The sequence below is a fragment of the Zalophus californianus genome, chromosome 13 (genome assembly GCF_009762305.2).
Source record: "Zalophus californianus isolate mZalCal1 chromosome 13, mZalCal1.pri.v2, whole genome shotgun sequence".
Lineage (NCBI taxonomy): Eukaryota > Metazoa > Chordata > Mammalia > Carnivora > Otariidae > Zalophus > Zalophus californianus.
The window spans coordinates 76505560-76528693 of NC_045607.1; the positions used below are offsets into that span (position 1 = coordinate 76505560).

Genomic DNA, 23134 nt, shown 5'->3' on the forward strand with positions numbered 1-23134 from the left:
TGAAAAACTAACCATTTTATATAATTTGAGTCAAAACTTCCAAATTATATTCGTAAGAAACCGGGAATTCGGGAAGAGAAGCTGAAAATGTGAAAGTATTCCATTTTTCCCCCATGGGTCAATTAGTAGATTCTGTTTCACTCAAAATTTAAAATGCATCGAAATCCTCAAAAACAAAAAAGTAATTATCTACAACAAAAACAGAATGTGTATTTTCCAAATCATCATTAGAAGAAAATAATCTGTATTACCAAAAAAAAGGCAAGGAATCTTTAGTTATTAGAAGGACTACAAATGGGTTAAAGGTCTTTATTAAAAGAGACAGATTCTAACATTACACAATCAGACAACACCCAAAATTCAAATTCCAAAAATTGAATTCAAATTCCGAAATTCCAGAATATTTATAATGCATCTAAATGATGGGATATCAAGCATTTATTAAAAACTGTTTTAAAGCAAATTTACATGCTCACAATAGCTATTAAAAACAAAGAGATTCAGAAATATAGATAGATAGCAACAGTAAAACAGTGTGATAAGAAATGCAACAAAATGTTGACAGTGTTAAAAAAAAATGTTGACAGTGCTGGGATTTCAGAATTATGGTTTTCTTTTCACAATTTTTCTATGGAATTAAGAAAATTGACAGCTATAAGGTTTATGTGCCGGAAACAATGAACAACCATATGAACAACAACAACAAAGCCAAGAAAGGAAAATCAGAGGAGAAAATAGCCCTACAGTTATTGTTTATTCCATGAAAAAAATATCGATGCAATAAACAAGAAGTTGGTTTAAAAATATCTAGAAATGCTTTTAATTCATATAAATTGTAATCTGTTTAACTCACTGCAGAATATTTCTTTTTTTTTTTAAAGATTTTATTTATTTATTTGACAGAGAGAGAGAGACAGTGAGAGCAGGAACACAAGCAGGGGGAGTGGGAGAGGGAGAAGCAGGCTTCCCGCGGAGCAAGGAGCCCGATGTGGGACTCGATCCCAGGACCCTGAGATCATGACCTGAGCCGAAGGCAGACGCCTAACGACTGAGCCACCCAGGCGCCCATTGCAGAATATTTCTTACAAAGAAAATTCATCTCAATTTATCTTAGGCAATGGAATTCAAAGAAAATAAAATCAGAGTCCTCAGAATGTTAACTATACATGTGTACAGTCTTAAACTCACAAGACAATGACAATGCGATGTGACAAATGCTTTAATCTACATACGCAATGAAAAACTTGTGCATAGATTAAGGTAGTGAGGGAAGGGATCACAGGCAGTGGGAGCTTTTCTGGCAGAGAGGAGCACCAAATGAAAACACATGGAAGGACACAGAGCATTCAGGAAACAAAGACTTGAGCTTGTCTTAAGTATGCGGAAAGAAAAATGTTGAGAAAGTAGACTAGAAACATTTTATTTTAAAAGAAATGGAGGGCGCCTGGGTGGCTCAGTCGGTTGAGCGACTGCCTTCGGCTCAGGTCACGATCCTGGAGTCCTGGGATCGAGTCCCGCATCGGGCTCCTGCTCAGCGGGGAGTCTGCTTCTCCCTCTGACCCTCTCCCCTCTCATGCTCTCTCTCTATCTCATTCCTCTCAAATAAATAAAATCTTAAAAAAAAAATAAAAGAAATGGAAAGTTACTAAAAAACTTTAAACAGAGATAGGATTATATTTAGCGTTTTTGGAAACCTACCTCTGATGGCAAATGGGGGATTTAGTAGAGACAAGGCTATAGAGATGCAGATAAAAAAAATCTCAACAAGAAATTTGGGAGTCAGAACTAGCATAATTACAGGAAAGACTAGACAAGAGGAGATTTAAAAAAAAAAGTTTATGTGATTTATTAATTATGTGATTATTATCAGAATATTACAACTACTAATTATGTGATAATGAGGAGGAGGTAGCAGCTTGAAGCTCAAGAGAAGTGGTCCATGTTGGATTAAGCGATTGGGGGATCACTGGCACACAGGACTCTGGAATGAATGAATGAATGAATGAATGTTTGTTTATTTGACAGAGGATGTGGGGGAGGGGCAAAGGAAGAAGAAGAGAGAGAATCCCAAGCAGATTCTGCGCTGAGCAGGGAGCTGGACTCACGACCCTGAGATCACGATCAGAGTTGAAACCAAGAGTCAGATGCATAACCAACTGCGCCACCCAGGTGCCCCTCAATATTCTTTTAAATCAAAGTTTCAGGTTCTTGATTTAATAACTACAAATAATTCTAAATCTAAATCTAGTGTTCATTACTGCAGGTTGTTAATTTTATAAATTTCCATTAAGGTTGCAATTTTTTTTAGGTTTCAGAATTTCAATATAGGATAACATTCCAGTTTTCTCCCATATCCCTTACTTTTACAATTTTAACAGTGGAATAGATAAGATTTCTAAACACTTTATATCTGAACTGTATAAAGACAATTGCAAGGTCAAGGCCACAGACAAGACAGAAGTCTCTAGTTCAGCTTCAGCCACGCTCAACCAGTTGTCAGAGAACTATGATGCCCTACATCATTCACAGTATATAAAGCAATAACTTAGCTCCTCTGTGTGGATCTAAAATGTTACCAGCCATACACTATCCTTGAGTGAATGGAAAAAGTTACTCGAGTCATTCTCTGTAATTCTTAATTCTGTTAACACTATGAGAAAGGCTACTTGGGGGTACATGGATTGAAGGGGCAAATAAGAAATTATTTATTTTCATCGGTTATGATCAATCAAGTTCATTATTTTATAATAGGGATAATCATACAACACAGGCTTTCCTGTTTCTCACATCTTCCACAAATGAAAGAACTGATAGGGCAGCAGGAGTTCTAGATACTTGCTAGTCTAGCCTTGGGGGTCCTTACTCAATACTTATTTTTTTTTTAAAGATTTTATTTATTTACTTGAGACAGAATGAGAGAGAGAGCACATGAGGCGGGGAGGGTCAGAGGGAGAAGCAGACTCTCTGCCGAGCAGGGAGCCCGATGCAGAACTCGATCCAGGGACTCCAGGATCATGACCTGAGCCGAAGGCAGTCGCTTAACCAACTGAGCCACCCAGGCGCCCAATACTTACTTGATTTTAACCAGTGGCTAGAAGTGTACATTAGCAGAGGAAGGAAAGCATAAATGAACTCATAAATATAGGCTCACTGACAAGTGACAGATGAAAACAAAAAGAGCAGACAAAATAAATTCAAGAGAGGCTGGGACCAAATAAGAAGAGGAACAGAAAGTTACATAAAATGGTCATGGTACTAGGAGGATATGATATCACAGCAAGGTGAAACAAATGATGTTAAGAGTAATCCTGGAAAAAAAATCAAGATTTAGATATAGTCTTTAGGGAAGCTTAAAAAGGTAGCAGTCCTTTCTTCCCACACCCATCAGCAAGAAGATGGTATCCTCTATTTGAAAAAAAAACTAAAGTTTCAATATTTACATTATGTTCATTAAAAATATAAAAATGTAAAAAATAGACCGTTCTTATGATAAACCCTGACATTCTTCACCAGATTCTACAATGATCAAGCTTTTGCCATACTTGCTTCAGTTCTTCCATTTTTCTTTTTTGAAGCATTTCAAAGTGATGAATGCCATAATCATCAGAGAAATGCAAAATCAAAATCACAATGAGAGATATCATCTCAGACCTACTAGAATGGCTAAGTATCAAGAAAAGACAAGAAGTGTTAATGAGGATGACTGCTGGTGGGGATGTAAACTGGTGCAGCCACTGTGGAAAATAGAGAATTGAAAATATAACGCCATCTGATCAAACAATTCCACCTCTGGATATTTATCCAAAGGAAATAAAAACACTAACTCAAAAAGAAATCTGCACCCCCACATCACTTCAGCCATATTTACAATAGCCAAGACAGGAAAACAACGTAAGTGTCCATCAATGGATGAAGGCATAAAGAAAATGTGGTGTATATATACAACAATTATTCATCCATAAAGAAGAACAAAAATCTTGCCATTTGTGACAACATGGATGGACCTCAAGGACATTATGCTAAGTGAAGTAAATCAGATAGAGAAAGACAAACACTGTATGACCTGTATATATTTATGAAAGGGATCTAAAAAGCCAAAAACATAAAAAGAAAACAACAAAAAAATCGAAACACACAGATTTAAAAAAAAGAGTGGTTGTTAGAGGTGGGAGGTGGGGAAAGGTGTGAAGTGGGTGAAGGGATCAAAAGGTACAAACTTCCAGTTATAAAATGAATAAATCATGGGGATGTAATGTACACCAAGGTGGCTATAGTTAATAATACTGTATTGTATATTTGAAAGTTGAGAACAGAGTAAATTTTAATTCTCATCACAAGAAAATTATTTATAAGTATGTGTGGTGATGGATGTTAACTAGACTTAACTGTGGTGATCAATGTGCAATATATATAAATATCAAATCAGTATGTTGTATTCCTGAAACATAAGGTTATGTCAATTATATCACAATTTTTAAAAAGTAAACTACATATATTAATGTCAGTTTTACTCCTCCATACTTCAGTATACCTTTTTAAAAAATGAGGACATTGTTTTACATAGCTTTAGTGTCATTATCAGTATATATAAAAGGTTTTATTTATTTGAGAGAGAGAGAGCACACTCGCTTGTATGTGTGAGTGAGGAGGAGCAGAGGGAGACGGATGCTCCCTGCTGAGTACAGAGCCAGACATGGGGCTGAATCCCAGGATCCTGAGATCAGGACCTGAGTCTAAGTCAGATGCTTAACCGACTGAGCCACCCAGGCACCCCATCAGTGTTATATTCTTTTTTTTTTTTTTAAAGATTTTATTTATTTGAGAGAGAGAGAATGAGAGATAGAGAGCACGAGAGGGAAGAGGGTCAGAGGGAGAAGCAGACTCCCTGCTGAGCAGGGAGCCCGATGTGGGGGCTCGATCCTGGGACTCCAGGATCATGACCTGAGCCGAAGGCAGTCGCTTAAACCAACTGAGCCACCCAGGCGCCCCAGTGTTATATTCTTAAGAAGTCATCATAAAGTCAATGTCCCATTACCTAGACTCTGCTAAAATCAGGGTGATACTGTATGTGTAATAATCTTCTTACCTTTGATTGTACTGAACAATGTCACTCTTGGTGTGATTTATTAATAGAAATGGAGCTGCTCCATCATGATAATCTGAAATGTAATAACTGTAGAATGCTCAGCCAAATTAACTTCTGCTATAATACCTCCAAGCTAAGGAAAAAAAAGAAAAAGAAAAATATTCTCTTATATGATCATTTTCAAAGAATATTAACTAATACATTTAATAAGACTATTCCTAATTTAATACATTTTTTGATGATTAAGAAAGCAAGTCAGGATCTTCTACAGCATATCTGGGAAACCATGAATCTTAATTAGTGTATACAGATGGGTCAAATTCCAGATGTTCTAGTATTCTAGGCACGCTAACACTCTGTTTACAATTAAATTATTTTACGTCTCTGTTTCTTTTTAGTGCTTTCCCCTTTACAAAAAGAAGTATTTGTTCCGTTTTGGGAAAAGAGAAAAAAATCAAAGCTACAAATAAAATTATGAATAAGTATATAATAGCTTCTCTAATCTACACACACACAAATCACCCACCTCATTGTCCAGACGCAATAAAATACAATTTGCTTGCTTGTTAAAATGTATCTTTTTGGGAGGGCCTTGATTTCTTTCAACTTGAATAAGAAGTGCATTAGAAGCATCCTCAGGCCAAAAGGGGATACACTAAAACATATATTACATACATTTATTGTTTAAACAAAAAATTTCATCATCAAATTTTATGTTAATAAACCCATCAGGATAGACTTAAAATAAATGTCTTTCAACACTGCTCTAGTTATTGGGTTGCTTGGCTAGACAGCTATGAACGGCCAACTTAGAGCTGGGTCACCCTCTGTGGGCACTGTGAGTACAGGCAGTGCCGGATGGGAAGTTGAGGAGCTGTGGTAAGTGGAGTGCTGGCGAAGAGATTTCAATGTGGTCCAGAGACCTAGAGGAGGGCTGAAAAATCAGCATGTAAAAGCTGAGCCGAGAAGCAAGTGATCAATTTAAAACAAGGGTACGTTCAGTTTCTAAAAATCATAATCAGGTTGTTGGGTAACATTTGGTAACTAAACAATAGCCAAAGTACACACGAATGTTGAATCAGGTCATGCATGAATCCAGAGTCCTGGAAGACCAATAAAGGAAAAAAAAAAAAAAGAAAAGTAAAAGAAGTATCTAAAGTTTCAGAGTAGGAAATAGGCTCAGAACCTTAAGGAACAACACAGATGTCAGTGACCTGGAAACCAAACTAGTAAAACATGAGACAGTCAACACACTAAGAGAGTTCTAGGAGTCCAGACAACAGGAGCAGAAACAAAGAGCTAAGAAAAGAGAAAAGGAGAAGCAGTGTGGTCTGTAACTATTCTGTACACCCTGTCTTACTGTGATAGGCCCAAACCAGATCGATGACTTCACATACGTCACTGCAACTGTTCATGTGTGATACCCATCATCATGACATGACCTGGAGCAATGGAGGAGGAACCTGGATGTTAAAGTCAAATGCCTTAGCTTGTTAAAGCCAGCCTTATTCAACCTTTAGAAGTAACTAATGGAACTAGACATGAGACACGTTTAAGGTGTAAGAGGTTTAGAAGGCTCCCACTCAGGGCTTTCCCGCAACCTAGCAGGAACTTATGTGGGAGGGTCAATGGAGCAGCAATAACTAACTGAAGCATTCTTTCCCATGAGGAACTGAGAAGACTAAAAATGATGTGCTTTCTGGATATTCCCAAGCCTGCAGTACTCCCTGGCAGCCGGTTTAAAAATGTATCTATGTTTAGTAATATACACTGTATTGTTTTAAAGAGTTATGTGCTCAAAATCTGCCACTAGAGAAAGTGCTAATATACTTGTCTTTTGTTGTGGGAAAACAGAGATCTAAACAAGTTTAACAAATCAACACAGGCAATAATCACGACTAAACATCTCAAGGTTGGCCACTATAAGCCAAACTGAAATGTAAAAATTTTAAACTAGCACAAGAAAATTTATCTTAAGATGAAATTGAAAAAAAAAAGAAAGAGAAAGTAAATTAAAAAATAAGTTGTTATGCAGTTGTAATTGTACTTTATGTAAACATAAACTGTTCAAAGACAGAGGCTGTATGTTAGGTTTTTAAAAAGCTAAGGCCTAACAATGTTATCTGCAATGACATACAAATCAAGACACAGAGCTACTCTAAGTATGGAAGAAGATACACCTAGAAAATATCTAAAGCAAAACAAAGCTGGAGTTGGTAGTCTTAGCATTTGGACACAGAGAGTTCTACATCCAACAAACCAAGAACCCTAGACTTAATGAGCACACGTGGAACACTTGCAAAAATATATATTCATTCAACAAATATTTATTGAGAACCTACTAATCACTGTTCAAAACCATCTAACAGCTCTTCACTTCATGCAGAGCAAAAGCTAGAATCTTTGCATGGCTCCCAAAGTTCTGCATGATTACTCTTCATCACTGTTAGGCTTTGTTTCCACTACTTTCCCCTCTCCAGTAATACTGGCCTCTTTTGCTATCCCACAAACATGCCAGAAGTCCTTCCATTTCAGGGCATCTACCCTGGCTGATCCTTCTGTCTCTAATGCTCTTTTTCCCCAGATGTTCACATGGCTGAGGATTCTAGCCCATGGCTAAAAACCTACGTGTGTTTTTTTTTTCACATCACACCATAGGCAATTACAAAGGCCTTATCTGGCAGGCCTCACAGGGCTAAGCTGCCCCTCCTCACAGCAGACTAGGTGCACAGTCAGTGTTCAGCAGTCTCAAAGGACCAACCCTCACTTCCAGCCATGCATTTACACATATCTGAATTCCTACAGAGGTACCTTCATTCAGAGGCCTATCATGGCTCATGGCAGAGGCCTCTTTGAGGAACCTCCCTGCAAGACCTCTTTAAAAGGAGATAGGGAGAACCTTGAAGATGCTTTTTCTCTCCTCTCAGTGTTCAGTACTTTTCTACTCCTAGCTCTTCCCCCTTGTCATTGTTTGCCTCCTGGGTCCAAACTGGAAGAACCTTTTGTTCAAGGCTCCCTTGACAGTGACACAACTCCCAAGTCTGTGCTGATCCACCTGACCCCTGACCAGTGCTCTTCCATAGGCAAAGTGGAATGGGGTGGGGAGAGTTTGGTGCGTTCTCCAGTTTAGCCTCTTGCTTATCCTATGGCAGTAAGTGACTAAAGGTTGTTACTTTCATTTTGAGTTGTTGTCCTAATCAGCTACTCTTAACACACGGCAGGTCAGCTGAGCTCTTGGCAACTGCTACCTCCCACATCTCCTACAAGTCTGCTCAAATATGACTTCAATGAGTCCTATCCTTGACCACCTTATATAAAATTATAGCCCACCCTGTGCTTGCTAGAACTCTTAATATTCATACCTGTCTTATTTGCATTTCCCTGATTAGATTTTTCACCTTTGAACATATATATTTTAAGTGATTATGATATTATTGTTTCCACAACCTCTACCCCAATGAAACATAAACTACAGAAACACAGGGACTTGTGGTTCTCTTAACAGATGTATCACAAGGCACCTAAGGAATACACACATATATTCATTAATGAATAAACAGGCAGACTTCAAAAAAGGTGGAACTTCTGAAATAAGAAATATATTCAAATAAAAAACTCACTGAAGGCTTAAATAGCAATTTAGACAGAGTAAAAGTGAAAATTTACTAAAGATATACATGTAGAATTGATCCAGAATGCAGCAGAGTTATATAGATGGAAAATACTAAATAAAAAAAAAAAAAATGTTAAGAGACATGGAAGATAGAATAGGGAGGTCTAAAATGTGTCTGATTAAAGGCCAGAAGAAGCAAATGGAAGGACGAAGGAGAGACAATATTAAGGAGACAACAATGGCAAATTATACAGCAAATATGAAAGATTGATCCACAAATCTCAGAGTATAGCGTCTCAAGAAGGATATACAAAAAGAACCCACATGTGGACAAATAGTAGTATGACTACAGAACATCAAAGACAAAGATCATGAAGGCAATTAGGAAGAAAATGACCTCTAAAGGAATGACAGAATCACAGGAGAATTTTCAACTAAAGTAGACACCAGAAAATAGTGGAGTAAAATCCACACATGTTGAGGAAAAAACAGAACAGATAAGGGAAATTACCATAAAGGAAAGATGACAAAAACTTTATGGATAAACAGAAACTGATGGCTTCTGCTCCAAAACGAGCTCTGAAGGAAAATCTAAAGAATGTCAAGAATAATAATCCAGAAGGATGGTTTAAGAGCAAGAAGGAACAGTGATCAAAAAACAGCAAACACTTCTCTTATAATCTTAACATATTTAGAATAAAATTTCTTCAAAAGTAAAACACTCCATCAACCTCAGGCAGTCCTTTAGAAAGCTCTTACCCAAAGGTCTAATAGCTAAAGATGGAGTAGAATCAAAATTTCATTCCTAAGTCACTACATCTTCTTAAAATAACCCCCTAACTTCTTCCACAAAGGCATTCCTAACAGCTTTGCAGAAAGTAAATCATTTCCTACTCTTTACTGCATTTATAGCCTCATCTAGTTTTCTACTGCTGTATTTACACTGCTTGGTTAGTAATTGTTAAATATCTACTTCCCTTATCAAGCAATGCATTCCTAAATCACAAGGTCTAGTTTTCATAAATTAAAATCTAGAGCCTGGTACAAATAAAATGGGGGGGGGGCAATTAAAACTTACATAGTGGTTTCAGGTATGTAACTTCAAGGAAAATGAAAATCCAAAGAAGTACATTTTTGAAATACATCTACCCACCTGCTCCAAATCAAGAGAGAGCCATTTATCATTTCCCTGTTCAGCCACTGATATATGATATTTGCTTTTGTTTCGATCATATAAAAAGGAGTAAATGTCACAATTCTGGTAATATTAAAACTGCTGAGGTCTATAGTGACACCAACCTGAAGGGAAAAAAATTAGCATTTCAAAAACTGTTATATTATCACAATATCCTATAAAAAATTAAGTAGTCAGTACAGTACACACAGTTTAAAATAGAAGTTTCTCCATGAGCAAAGAATGAACTCACTTGATAGTCCATTTGCAGGCCTTTACATTTAACAGCTCCATGACTACCAACAGTATCAATTGAAAAACTGATCCGACAATTCACTATCAGTTACCATAAGCTGAACCTAGGAAAAAAATATTCCAACTACATTACAATTTAGGTACATTTAAAAATTCCTACCTCGATAAATTTTTTGTTTTGTATAATTATATTATTAATGCAGTAAACATCTTCCCATACTAAATTCTAATCTTTTAACCTCAAATATTTTAAATGTTATTTCTACTTGTTTCATAACATTCTTCAAAACTCTAAAAACTAAAAGGAGAATGAAAGTTTTAAAAAACTTACATACCTTATTATTATTAAAAAAGTGCTTTGGTTGAAAAGAAAATAGAACTGCTTTTTATAATTAGTGGATGCTTTCGATGAATTCCATCTGCTTTATACTGTAACATTCGACTGGTTTTATTGACCATCCATAAGGACTATGAAATGCCACAACTGTCTGGCCAATATTATAAGTCACATGGATAGCAATATCTAAATCAGTCTTTTCTATTTCTGTAACACAGGTAAAATTGATGAAACTAATATCTTGCTGATTAGGTTTTATATGATATTCACTTTTCCAATCATGATTAAGATAGTCAAGTAATTTTAAATGTAGTCTGGCTTTTTTCCAATGCACAGTACAAATGTGGGGCGGAAATGTCCTTCATTTAGAGTATAAACTTCATGTTCAATCCCCTGTAATAAAAAAATACAGTAAAATTTTAAACGTCATAATAATATGCTAAAAATTCTATTTATAATGATTCCAATGTCAAACACATAAGGCTTTTGAAACACCTCTGTCAGAACAAGATAGAAGACCTATATTTGAGCTCTAATTCCTGCCAACAGTGTAAACTTCTATAAATTGAGATTTGAATTATCATATTTATAAAATGGTCTAAATGATCTACTTCAAAGGACTGCTGGGGAGGATAAAATTAAATAATACAAGTAAAACTATGCTGGAACTAATCAAAATTATAAAACACTGTAATTAGTAAAACATTAAAAAAAATATTATCCATTAGTGATTTGTTTTGAAAACTACAAAATGAAAAATGAAAAAAATGACAGTAATCCAAAATAAGCAATACCTCCTAATTCCCTTTCTTGCTTTTTAACAATCCTTCATCATCCACTTTCTATCACTGTCTATACTGCATCTTCCGTATGTCTCAAAACTGTACCCTTATTAGTTCATGTCACTGTGACCTCTCACTTTAAGAACTCCTAACTGTTCTTTGTCCCTTATAATCCTCTCTCCATACCACGGCTAAACTGTCTTCCTAAAAACTATATCCTTTGGGAAACTAGCCAACAAAGACGTGATCTCTGAAAGTATCCAATTAAAAGTTCAGTAAGAATGGGACATAGATAGGTAGTACATCACCAGTCTTTCCATCATCTCTAACCTGATTCCTTCCTGTTTGTCAGAACACGGGAATCTCAAGATTTTAAATTACTTAAAGCAAAATTATATAAATTATTGATGCTTGACATGTTAATTAATATTTCACAAGGTAAGAATAGTAGTGGTTGGTGGTGATGTGAGAGAGGAAATAATTGGCAACCATGTGCCTGGGAGGCACTATGTGAAGTCCCTTTACATGTATTATCTAATTTGATTTTCCCCATATCCCAATCATGCAAGTTTTAGTACTATTCCTATTTTATAGACTAGGACAAATGATTTAAAAAGATAATAAAAACTGCTTAAAGACATAAAGCTAATAAATGATAGAGCTAGGATTCAATCTCAAATCTATCTGATAGCAAAGTACAAATTGTTAACCGCTATGGTATCTGACAACCATATGGAAAATTGATAACCTTAAACCACAGATATGTTAACTGTCCCCCCAATTTATCAGACAAGTATAAACACATAGTAAATCCCTATTAACAGACAATAAAAACTATTAATAGGCTACAGTAAAGAACTACTCTTCTATTTGATAAGCATGGCAAATGGAACATCTACTTATCCCTGTTATAACAAAAGGAAGGAAGGAGATGTAATCTGTTAAAACAAAGAGTACGTAAAAGAAAAAACATCTTCATAGGGAATTAAAATCCTTTTTCGAAACTAGCATGAGAATAATATAATGTAGGGTGTTTTTTCTATTTACGCATAGTATTTGAATATTAAGACTAATTCTCATACATGTTTCAAAAGTTAGGTGTCCCTCTTTTAAATATATAATAAATGAGATGTAAATGCACAGAAAAGATTTTTTAAAAATATATACAGGCATACCTCAGAGATACTGAGGGTTCAGTTCCAGACCACAACGATAAACCAAGTATCACAATAAAGTCAAATAAATTTCTTGGTTTCCCAATGCATATAAAAGTCACATTTACACTACACTGTAGTCTAGTTAAATATGCAATAGCATTATGTCTAGAAATCAATGTATACAGCTTAATACTTTATTGCTAATGTTAACCATCTCTGAGATTTTAGCAAGTCATAATCACTGATCACAGATCACAACAATTAAGAATAAAATGTTTGAAATATTGTGAGAATTACCAAAATATGACACAAAAACATGAAGTGAGCAAATACTGTTGGAAAAACGGTGCTGGCAGACTTGCCAGACACAGGGTTGCCACAAATCTTGAATTTGTAAAACACAGAGTCTCTGAGAAGTGTGATGAAGTGAGGTATGCCTGTATTCTAAACCTGAGATGCTATCTTCATCTGAACATGCAACTTTCAGATGACGTAATTATAGACAATTTTTATTCTATTTTCTAAATTTTCCCCATAGAAATATATGTCATTTTCATAAATGATTTAAAAAATGGCATACTCCCTTTGTGCATGTAATTTATATTCCATTTAGTAGCCAGATTTCTATGGTAAATCAGTGAAAAAAATATATTTTTAAAAAACCTTTTTATAAGGATGGAAACATTTTTTTTTCCATGTGAAAAACATCTGACGACCCATTCACCAGTACTATCATTTTTATGAGAACATTAAAAACATTGTTTTATTGCTTGCTATTTTAAATAACCAAAGCTACAAAATCGAAGACAGGAAGGCATTTTAAAAATTCTATAATACCTCTATATAATAAGCAATGTTATAAGGAAGAAGATTTCGGAGCAGGATAGGTGGCCACAAATGCATTATGTATGGTAAGTCCCAACCATCTTCTGAATACACTGACAGAGAAGCCAAATTATCTTTTCCGGTACAACATGAATGATAAATGGTTTCTTAGCAGTGTTTTTAGATCTACATTTTCTTCTTTAGAAAAGTGCCATCATTTTTTATAATTTCTTCAAAGTCAATTCTTTCACATGTTTGATAGTCCTCATCTTCTGGCTTCAGAGAAAGGGGGTGATCTGTGTAAAGGATGAAACAATATGCTTTAAAATGCTTAAAAGAAAACATTAATTAGGGGATTACTACTTTGGAACAATGAAATTACATCACTCCCTGCTCTTGTAATAAATTTTTATAGTTTCACATTCTTCTTAGAGATAGAGAAGATAGACTGGTAAACATATTGTCATACCTTAACTTTCTGGAAACTAATCAAGTTATTTGGCTCTTTTTTTTTTTTAAAGGTTTTATTTATTTATTTGACCGAGAGAGACAGCAAGAGAGGGAACACAAGCGGGAGAGTGAGAGAGGGAGAAGCAGGCCTCCCGCCGAGCAGGGAGCCCGACACGGGGCTCGATCCCAGGACCCTGGGATCATGACCTGAGCCAAAGGCAGATACTCAATGACTAAGCCACCCAGCACCCCTAGTTATTTGGCTCTTAAAAGAAGAATATTTTTCTTACAAACTTACTATCTTAAAGGTTTACAAGCTAATAACTGGTTTCCTACAGAAAATATATAATTTTATAGATCATATATACAAAGCAAACAGAGTACAAATATGTTGATTTGCACATTTAAACTTAAAAATGTTGGCTTCCTGAATATGTGGTCCTTATAGGAAGTACGTGTCATGACTGAATTCATAAACTAAAAAACACATTTCCATTAAATCATCACCAGCTTTTCAATGTTAAACAAAAGCTTTCATAGATATTTAATTGCTGAAACACTGGGCACAGTTGCAGAGGTGGTTGCAAGATAGTGATTAAAATCATGTATGATTCTTATTATTTAAATATCACACTCTGTTGACATTTCAATTATATTTTAGTTTTAATCATTTTTCCAACCTAACCTGTCCAAATATAAGCACTTAAATATTTTTATACTTGTAAAACCAATCATCTATGATTGTGACACTATCCCTTACAAATGAACAACTGTCCATACTATCTCCAGCCCAGATCTTGTCCTAAGCCTAGTCCTAAAATTTTAAATATCCACTACACACTTCTATAATGATGTCTGACAGTGACTTAAATCTGCTAGATTGAACTCCCAACAGTCCATACCCATTTCTCTGTGTGTCCCTTTTCAGGAATTTCCAACTACCAGCACTCTGGACTATGAAAGAATATTTGACTTTTCCTCCCTTGACATATACATAAATCTAATCATCTGTCAAATCAGTTATCAGATTTAATCTATTTTTACATTCTCTCTGTAATTTTCATTCTCTTTTCCATTCTTCTAACACTTAAAAACTTAATTTTCCCAAAATTAAACTAATGCCAATAAACTCATCCAGATTATCAAAACCTTTACTGGACCTATTATTTACCAACGAGAAGGTAAAACTAGAAATGAACAAATGAGTAAGTCTTTTTTTTTTTAAGATTTATTTGAGAGAGAGAATGAGAGAGAGAGAGAGAGAGAGAGAGAGAGGAGAGAGGAGAGAGCATGAGAGGGGGAGGGTCGGAGGGAGAAGCAGACTCCCCGCTGAGCAGGGAGCCCGATGTGGGACTCCATCCCAGGACTCCAGGATCATGACCTGAGCTGAAGGCAGTCGCTTAACCAACTGAGCCACCCAGGCGCCCGAGTAAGTCTTTCTTTACTCTGTATTACAGATCCCAATCAGGTGGGGATGTAATGTTAAAAGAGAACGAGTGCATTGTGATAGGTACAAAAAAAAATGTACACAGCAGACTGAGGGCAAGAGAGTGTAGTTAAGTCTTTCTAGATGGCTGCAGAGCTTTTTGTAGAGGTGACAATTCTGCCAAAAAGCTTTATTCTGAAGAGAACACCTGAATTAGAGAAATATGCGAGGTTAAAGGAAAGTTTAAGAAATGAATAGGAAGAAAACGTGAGAAAGGTATCAATGGCAAGAGGTTCTGAATGAGAAGAGTTTTAGAATGAAAGATCTTGAAAGAGAAGGACACCAAACGTTCTATGAGAAGAAAGAAGATGATATTCAAGATAAACGTAAAATTAACATAAATGGGGCAAGAAAATGAGAGAGCAAGTACTTTAATGGGAACTTAAACTATGTTTCAAATGTTCTATTACAAGATGCACACTACACTATGATCATCCTGCAACTATTCTTTATAGACACATACAAACCTGTGCTTTCAGGTCTCCTTACCTTTGTTCATGCAATTCCTTCCATTTAAGATTGCCCTTCCCTGCTAATCGTACATTATGTTTGACCTTTAATTCATGTGTCTCGTCCGGACTCAATCATTAATACCTGCTTTGTTTTCTGTGGTTTTCTGCCACTCTACCTCTTCTCTAACTCCCTCTCCCTACAACCCCACTGTTTTCTTTCTTCTATATTTACATAATGTATCAATCTCTCAAAGGTTCCAGCCATGCCCAATTCATCTTGGCATCCCACAGTAGTGTCTTATACACAGCGGAACTGACAAATATTTGTTAAATGAATTAAATTTAAAGATCAATATATTTAAATTCTCCAGGGAAAGGTAACCATTTCTTAATTTAAGACCTCATATCTTAAATGTAAGCATATCTATATCTAAGAATTGGATTAGAAACATATCTAATGTGAAATACAAGCTGGCTCATCACTAATAATTCCGATTAAGATTAATTAATTTCCATTTGACAAATTAATACTTAGCCTTGAACAAGAAAGTGTAAAAATACTCAAGTTTTCTCTTCTATGGGACAGAGTCACAAAACATACAGCAATAATTTATTAAAAATAAAGCAAAATGCCATTAACTTTTCTCATTCAAGGATGAAATAGTTTAAACTTCACAGTTTTTAAACATATCCTACATGCTATTTTTTAGTCTTGTAACCCACCAAAAATCCTTCCTAGAATAAGGTCAGATATTGTGAACAACTACATTGTTGTTGTTCTCCCAACAATAGAATTCTTTCCCTTAGCAAATTTGAACTAAGCAATAAAACACTCAGGGTTACAAGGTGTAAGTAATAAAGTACTCTTTAGAATTAGCAGGTCTACTAACTGAAAATATGTGCCTGTAACTGCTAGACTGCTCTGTAAGCATCAGGGAGCCAATGTGGAACTCTGGGCATGGATCAGAAGAGAGGCAGAGGATATTTCAGCACAGCTCGCAGTTCTGCCTCCATCCTTCTGCAGCACAGGTCTGGGCCCAGGGCTAGTGTGTGTTCTGAAATGGTACTTAGACAAACTACAGTGCTTATTCTCAGGAAGACAGATTTTCCAAAACAGTTCACTATCCCTGAGGGAGATTATTTTCAATTCCTGATTAAATAGCCAGAATACTTGTTTGTTATGATAATTAATCCTATAATTTTAAGACTAGCCCATCACTAGCATTTGTAAGAATTTTACATATAAGATTTTATATCAAGTTTAATCTAATTTTTAGTATTTAAGATTGATGTACGATATGTCACAATTTAGAGTATAATTCCATCACTTAACATATGTAGATAAAAAGATAAAATATTATGCTTTCCAAAGGGATTTTTTAAAAATTCCATTGTAAAACATTTGAAAAGTAAAAATCACTTCATAATAGTTGTATATAAATCCAAAAGCTACCGATCATGCTCAATTCAACATTTTCTAAAAAATCACATATAATTGATTATAGTTATGGCAGCTATACTTAAGCAATTATGTAATAACTATATTTACTAGTAAAAGCATAAGTAATTTATATAGTATAAATTACATTAAAATATTTCTTGTAATAAAAACAAAAAACCTTCTAAGCACCTTGAAACTTAAATAAGTTAGACAAGTTATTACAAGTGATTAAACTTTGATCACTTAAAGACAGATATCTCTACAAAATCAGACTAAAAATTCTATAAGATACTTCAGAGCAAATAAAAAGATAAAGGAAAAAAAAAAATCACCGGTAAGATGTTAATGGTATGTTGAATTCACTTCCAGGTGAAGCCGTTCCCAATAAAGTGTTCCCTCATAACACAAAGTGGGATTGAAAAATGATTTTTAATCTGAGAAAAAGAAACAAATTAAATTTAGCACATTAATCTAAGAATCTAAAGACATTTTTAAAAAATCTCATCAAAAATATCGCAACAAAGAAACTAGCAGGCAATATTTATCTTTCTTATATAAGTTAGAAAAGAAACATTTTTTAAATTTTTTATTGTTATGTTAATCACCATACATTACATCATTAGTTTTTGGATGTAGTGGTTTCCATGATTCATTGCTTGTGCATAACACCCAGTGCTCCACGCAGAATGTTGCCCTCTTTAATACCCATCACCAGGCTAACCCAACCCCCACCCCCCTCCCCTCTAGAAACCCTCAGTTTGTTTTTCAGAGTCCATCATCTCTCATGGTTCGTCTCCCCTCTGACTTACTCCCCTTCATTCTTCCCCTCCTGCTATCTTTTTTTTCTAACATATATTGCATTATTTGTTTCAGAAGTACAGATCTGTGATTCAACAGTCTTGCACAATTCACGGCGTTCACCATAGCAAACATACCCTACCCACTGTCTATCACCCAGCCACCCCATCCCTCCCACCCCCCACCACTCCAGGAACACTCAGTTTGTTTCCTGAGATTAAGAATTCCTCATATCAGTGAGGTCATATGATACATGTCTTTCTCTGACTGACTTATTTCACTCAGCATAACACCCTCCAGTTCCATCCATGTTGTTGCAAATGACAAGATCTCATTCCTTTTTATGGCTGCATAATATTCCATTGAAAACACACTATTATTTATCCTAAAAAATACATAGAAGGTCACTAGTTTTATAGAAAAGGTGTGTCAAAAACAAAAACTTTAAAATCCAAGAAGGAAGTAAGATGATATGTTCTTGACCTTGGTATAAGTATTAACTTCTTCAGACAAAAACAGAAAAATTCATGGGAAAAAAATATCAAAATTGGAAATGTCTGTATGACAAAAGTGTTTTTGAAAGAAAGGTCACAGGCTGGGAAATGAGTGCCTCTTTACTTCACTGTTGTATGCTCCTCATGGGATGAGATACTCTACATGCACTTTGGAAAGTATCTCATCCATCCATGAGCAGCATACAAAAATGATGTAAACGGTAACATCACTTTGATTTTATTAGATAAACTTCCAAACACTTATATTTACCTTTGAGATGGACAATAACAAATTGGTTAATAAAACCACTTTCATATTATAATCTTTCTCTTAGTAAAATCTTATTTTTAAAAATCATACCAAAATGGAAAACATGCTGAGAACTAAGAACTGATAAATGGATAATCCTAACTACACTCTATCTCTAGATAAATTGTTTGCTCTATTTGAAGCAATAGGAATACATTTAAGTTTCTATAAATAGTACCTATAAGAAATTTAAAATTAATGTATAACTATTTAAAACATAAAAAAAAAATCAACAATAGAGAAAGTAGCCCAACAGTCATCTTTTAAAACAGTTAACTACAGATCAAAAATGAAAGGGAAGAATTTCTGCTTTTAGCCATGATGGAATAATAGAGACCAGCTAAACCTTCCCAACATAGAGAACTAAAACACAGAGGAAAAAGAACCCATATTAAACAATGGTATTCAGAAATTGGGCAGCATGCAGCACAGGAAAAGAAAAAACAGTAAAAAGAAACCACAAAGGTAAGTCCTCAGATTGCCCCAGCTTGCTGCCTCAAGTTTCTAGATAACTGTGTAGGTTAAAAAGAGAAGTCAAACAGAGCCCAGTCGGCTGGAGTCAAAGAGACAGATATGAGAATTTGGGGAAGCCAGTGTTTCTCAAACTCACAGCACACTGAGCTGGGTACATGGAGAGGCAAGAGTTGCAGATTTAAGAGCGTCCCCTATTGTCAAAATTTCACATTGGTACTGAATGCAATATGCACATGAGTAAACTATCAAAGGCTCAGTAAAGACTGACGACCAACCCGTTCTCAACAGGAGTTCTCCAGAGCAGCTCAGGTCTCCTCCCACAGCAGCCCTGAGCAAACCTTATCACCATGCACCCACTTCCATGTTCTCTGGCAACAGAAGTCCATTCAAAATGGTGTCACTATCCTGGCAGTGTGCAAGGAGACCCTACAGGAGCCAGCATCACTTCAAAGTGACTGGAGTGACTGGGAGAGGGGAAATAACCACACACACCAGTTCAACTACAGCCTCGGCAGTGAACTGGGGGAAGACAACTAATCTGAATGTGGGTCCTGGCCACCAACAAAAGCTTCTTGGGGGACAAAACAGGGAGAGTACCCTACAGTTTGGTGCGACTACACCTCTGGCAAAAGCCTGGCCTGAACGAACTCAACTTCAAGGTGGCCCCAGAGTGGCCCACTAACAACACAGGAACTAAACCCTACCCCCAACAGGCAAAGAGTCATTGTAGACAACTGAACTGAAGGCAAATGCAGCTCAGCCACAACAGCAGGGCACACATAACACACATAGAACACATCTCTGAAGTGCCACATTCTGGGTAACAGGGGATATTACACTCAGGACATAACAGGACTTCTTCTTCGTAAGGCCACTACTTTCAAGATCAGAAGACATAGGTGACTTTTTTTTTTTAAAGATTTTATTTATTTATTCATGACAGACAGAGAGAGAGAGAGAAGCAGAGGAGAAGCAGGCGCCCCACTGAGCAGGGAGCCCAACGTGGGACTCAATCCCAGGACTCTGGGATCATGACCTGAGCTGAAGGCAGATGCTTAACCATCTGAGCCACCCAGGCGCCCCATAGGTGACTTTTCTAACACACAGAAACAGACACAGAGAATCAGACAAAATGAGCAGAGAAAGGAATAGGTCAAATGAAAGAACATGACAATCATGGAAAGAGAGCTAAATAAAATGGAGATAATATGCCTGATAGAGAATTTAAAGTAATGGTCATAAAGATACTCACTGGACTTGAAGAAAGAGAGGAGGGTCTCAGACCCTAAAAACACTGACAGAAAACATTAAAAAGAAACAGATATGAATAACTCAGTAACTGAAATTAAAAATACACTAGAGGGAATAAACAGTAGACCAGAGGAAGCAGAATAACAGACCAATGATCTGGAGGACAAAGCACTGGAAAGCAATCAAGCTGAACAGCAAAGAATAATGAAAAATATGAACAGGTTAGGGGAACTCATTGACGTGGTCAAGCACAATAACATATGCATTATAGGGATCCTAGAGGAAAAGAGAGAAAATGGGGCAAAAATTTATTTTAAGAAATAATAACTGAAAACTTCCTGAATCTGGGGAAGGAAACAGATATCCAGATCCAGAAGGTATAGAGAGCCCCCAACAAAATCAACCCACAGAGGTCCACACCAAGACACACAGTAATTTAAATGGGAAAAAGAGTGATAAGGAGAAAATCTTAAAAGCAGCAAGAGAAAACAGTTACATACAAGGGAAATCCGATAAAGCTATCAGCTGATTTTTTCAGCAGACACTTTGCAGGCCACAGAGAGTGGCATGATATATTCAAAATGCAGAAAGAAAAAAAACCTGGAACTAAGACTCTATCCAGCAAGACTATCATTCAGAATAGAAGGAGAGATAATAAACAAAAATTAAATGAATTCATCAGCAGTAACCCAGCCTTATAAAGAAATGTTAAAGGGGACTCTTTCAGTGCGAAGGAAAGACCATAAGAGTAAGAGAAGCACAAAAAACAGTAAAATTAAGTATATCTATAAAAATAAGTCAAGTGATTCACAACGTAAAAGAATATAAAGTATGACACCACATACTTAAAATGTGGGGAAGAGAGGAGTAAACATTTAGTGCTTTTAAAAAAGGTTAAAAAATGGATTCAAACTTGAGACCATCAACCTAAAATAGACTGCTATATGCCTAAGATGTTATATATAAACCTAATAGTAGCCACAGATCAAACACTTGTAATAGGTAGGCAAAAAATAAGGAGAAAGGATTCCAAGTATATCATTAAAGAAAGCCAGCAAACTGTGAGAGAAAAGAGCAAAAGAAAGGAATATAAAAGAACTACAAAAACAACCATAAAACAAGTCACAAAATGGTGATAAATATGTATCTATTAATTACTTTGCACGTAAGTGGACTAAATGCTCCAATCAAAAGACATATGGCAACAAAATGGATAAAAAAGCAAGAACCATCCATATGCTGCCTACAACAGAAGCATTTCAGAGCTAAAGACATATGCAGAATGAAAATGAAAGGATGGAAAAGCATTTATCATGCAAATGGAAGTGAAAAGAAAGCCAGGGTAGCAACATTTGTGTCAGACATATAGACTTTAAAACAAAGACTGTAACAAGGGACAAAGAAGGACACTACATAATCATAAAGGGAAAAAGCCAACAATAAGATTTAACAATTGTAAATAGTTATGCACCCAACATGGGAGCACCCAAATACATAAAGCAGCTATTAAGAAATATACAGTAAGTAATTGATAGCAATACAACAATACCTGGGGACCTTAACACCCCACTTACATCAATGGATATATCATCCAAACAGAAAGTCAACAAGAAAACAGTAGCTTTGAAAGACACACTGGAACAGATAGATCTAACATATATTCAGAACATACAATCATAGAACAGCAGAATACACATTCTTTTCAAGTGCACATGAAACATTCTCCAGAATAGGTCACATTTTGCCACAAAACAAGTCTCAATAAATCTAAATACTGAAGTCATACCATGCATCTTTTCTGACCACAGTAACACGAAACTGATCAACCACAAGAAAAAATCTGGAAAGAACACCAATACATGGAGGTTAAATAACATGCTACTATAAACTATGAATTGGTCAACCAAGAAATCAAAGAAGAAATCAAAAACCATGGAGACAAGTGAACATGAAAACGCAAAGGTCCAAAATCTTTGGGATGCAGCAAAAGCTGTTCTAAGAGGGAAGCTTATAGTAATACAGGCCTACCTCAAGAAGCAAGAAAAATCTCAAATAAAAAACATAACCTGGGCACCTGGGTGGCTCAGTTGGTTAAGCACCTGCCTTTGGCTCAGGTCATGATCCCAGGGTCCTGGGATCAAGTCCCACATCAGGCTCCCTGCTCAGTGGGGAGTCTGTTCTCCCTCTCCCTCTGCCCCTCCCCCCTTGCTTGTGTGCTCCCTAATAAATAAAATCTTTAAAAAAATGCTTTAAAAAAACCAACCAAACAAAAAAAAACCCATAAACTTACATCTAAAAGAGCTAGAAAATGGACAAAAACCAAAACTAGTGAAGAAAGGAAAGAATAAAGATTAAGAAGAAACAAAACGGAAATTTAAAAAAACAGATCAGTGAAATCAAAAGCTGGCTCTTTGAAAATATCAACAAAATTGATCAACCATTAGCCAGACTTATCAAAGGAGATAGAGGACTCCCATATGAACAAAATCTGAAATGAAAGAGGAGAAATAATGACCAACACTTCAGAAATACAAAAGATTACAAGAGATTATGAAACATTATATGTCAACAAACCGGACAACCTAGAAAAAGTGCACACATTCCTAGAAACATAACCTACCAAAACTGAAGCAGGAAGAAATTGAAACTTTGAACAGATTGATTACCATCGATGAAACTGAACCAGTAATTAAAAACATCCTAACAAACACAAGTCCAGGATCAGACTGTTTCACAGGTAAACTTTACC

At 35.8% G+C, this 23134-nt stretch overlaps 1 protein-coding gene across 1 annotated transcript in view; it reads right to left on the bottom strand.

Annotated features, from left to right (window-relative positions):
* VPS13A (vacuolar protein sorting 13 homolog A) overlaps positions 1–23134 on the bottom strand; it is a 270154-nt gene that overhangs the window by 64647 nt on the left and 182373 nt on the right. The window contains 16 exon segments of the mRNA XM_035723481.1: positions 5087–5162; positions 5165–5219; positions 5613–5741; positions 9853–9926; positions 9929–9998; positions 10127–10192; positions 10194–10232; positions 10464–10509; positions 10511–10592; positions 10595–10817; positions 10820–10858; positions 13242–13369; positions 13372–13423; positions 13425–13524; positions 17391–17456; positions 17458–17492. Coding sequence (XP_035579374.1) covers positions 5087–5162; positions 5165–5219; positions 5613–5741; positions 9853–9926; positions 9929–9998; positions 10127–10192; positions 10194–10232; positions 10464–10509; positions 10511–10592; positions 10595–10817; positions 10820–10858; positions 13242–13369; positions 13372–13423; positions 13425–13524; positions 17391–17456; positions 17458–17492 — 1280 coding nt within the window.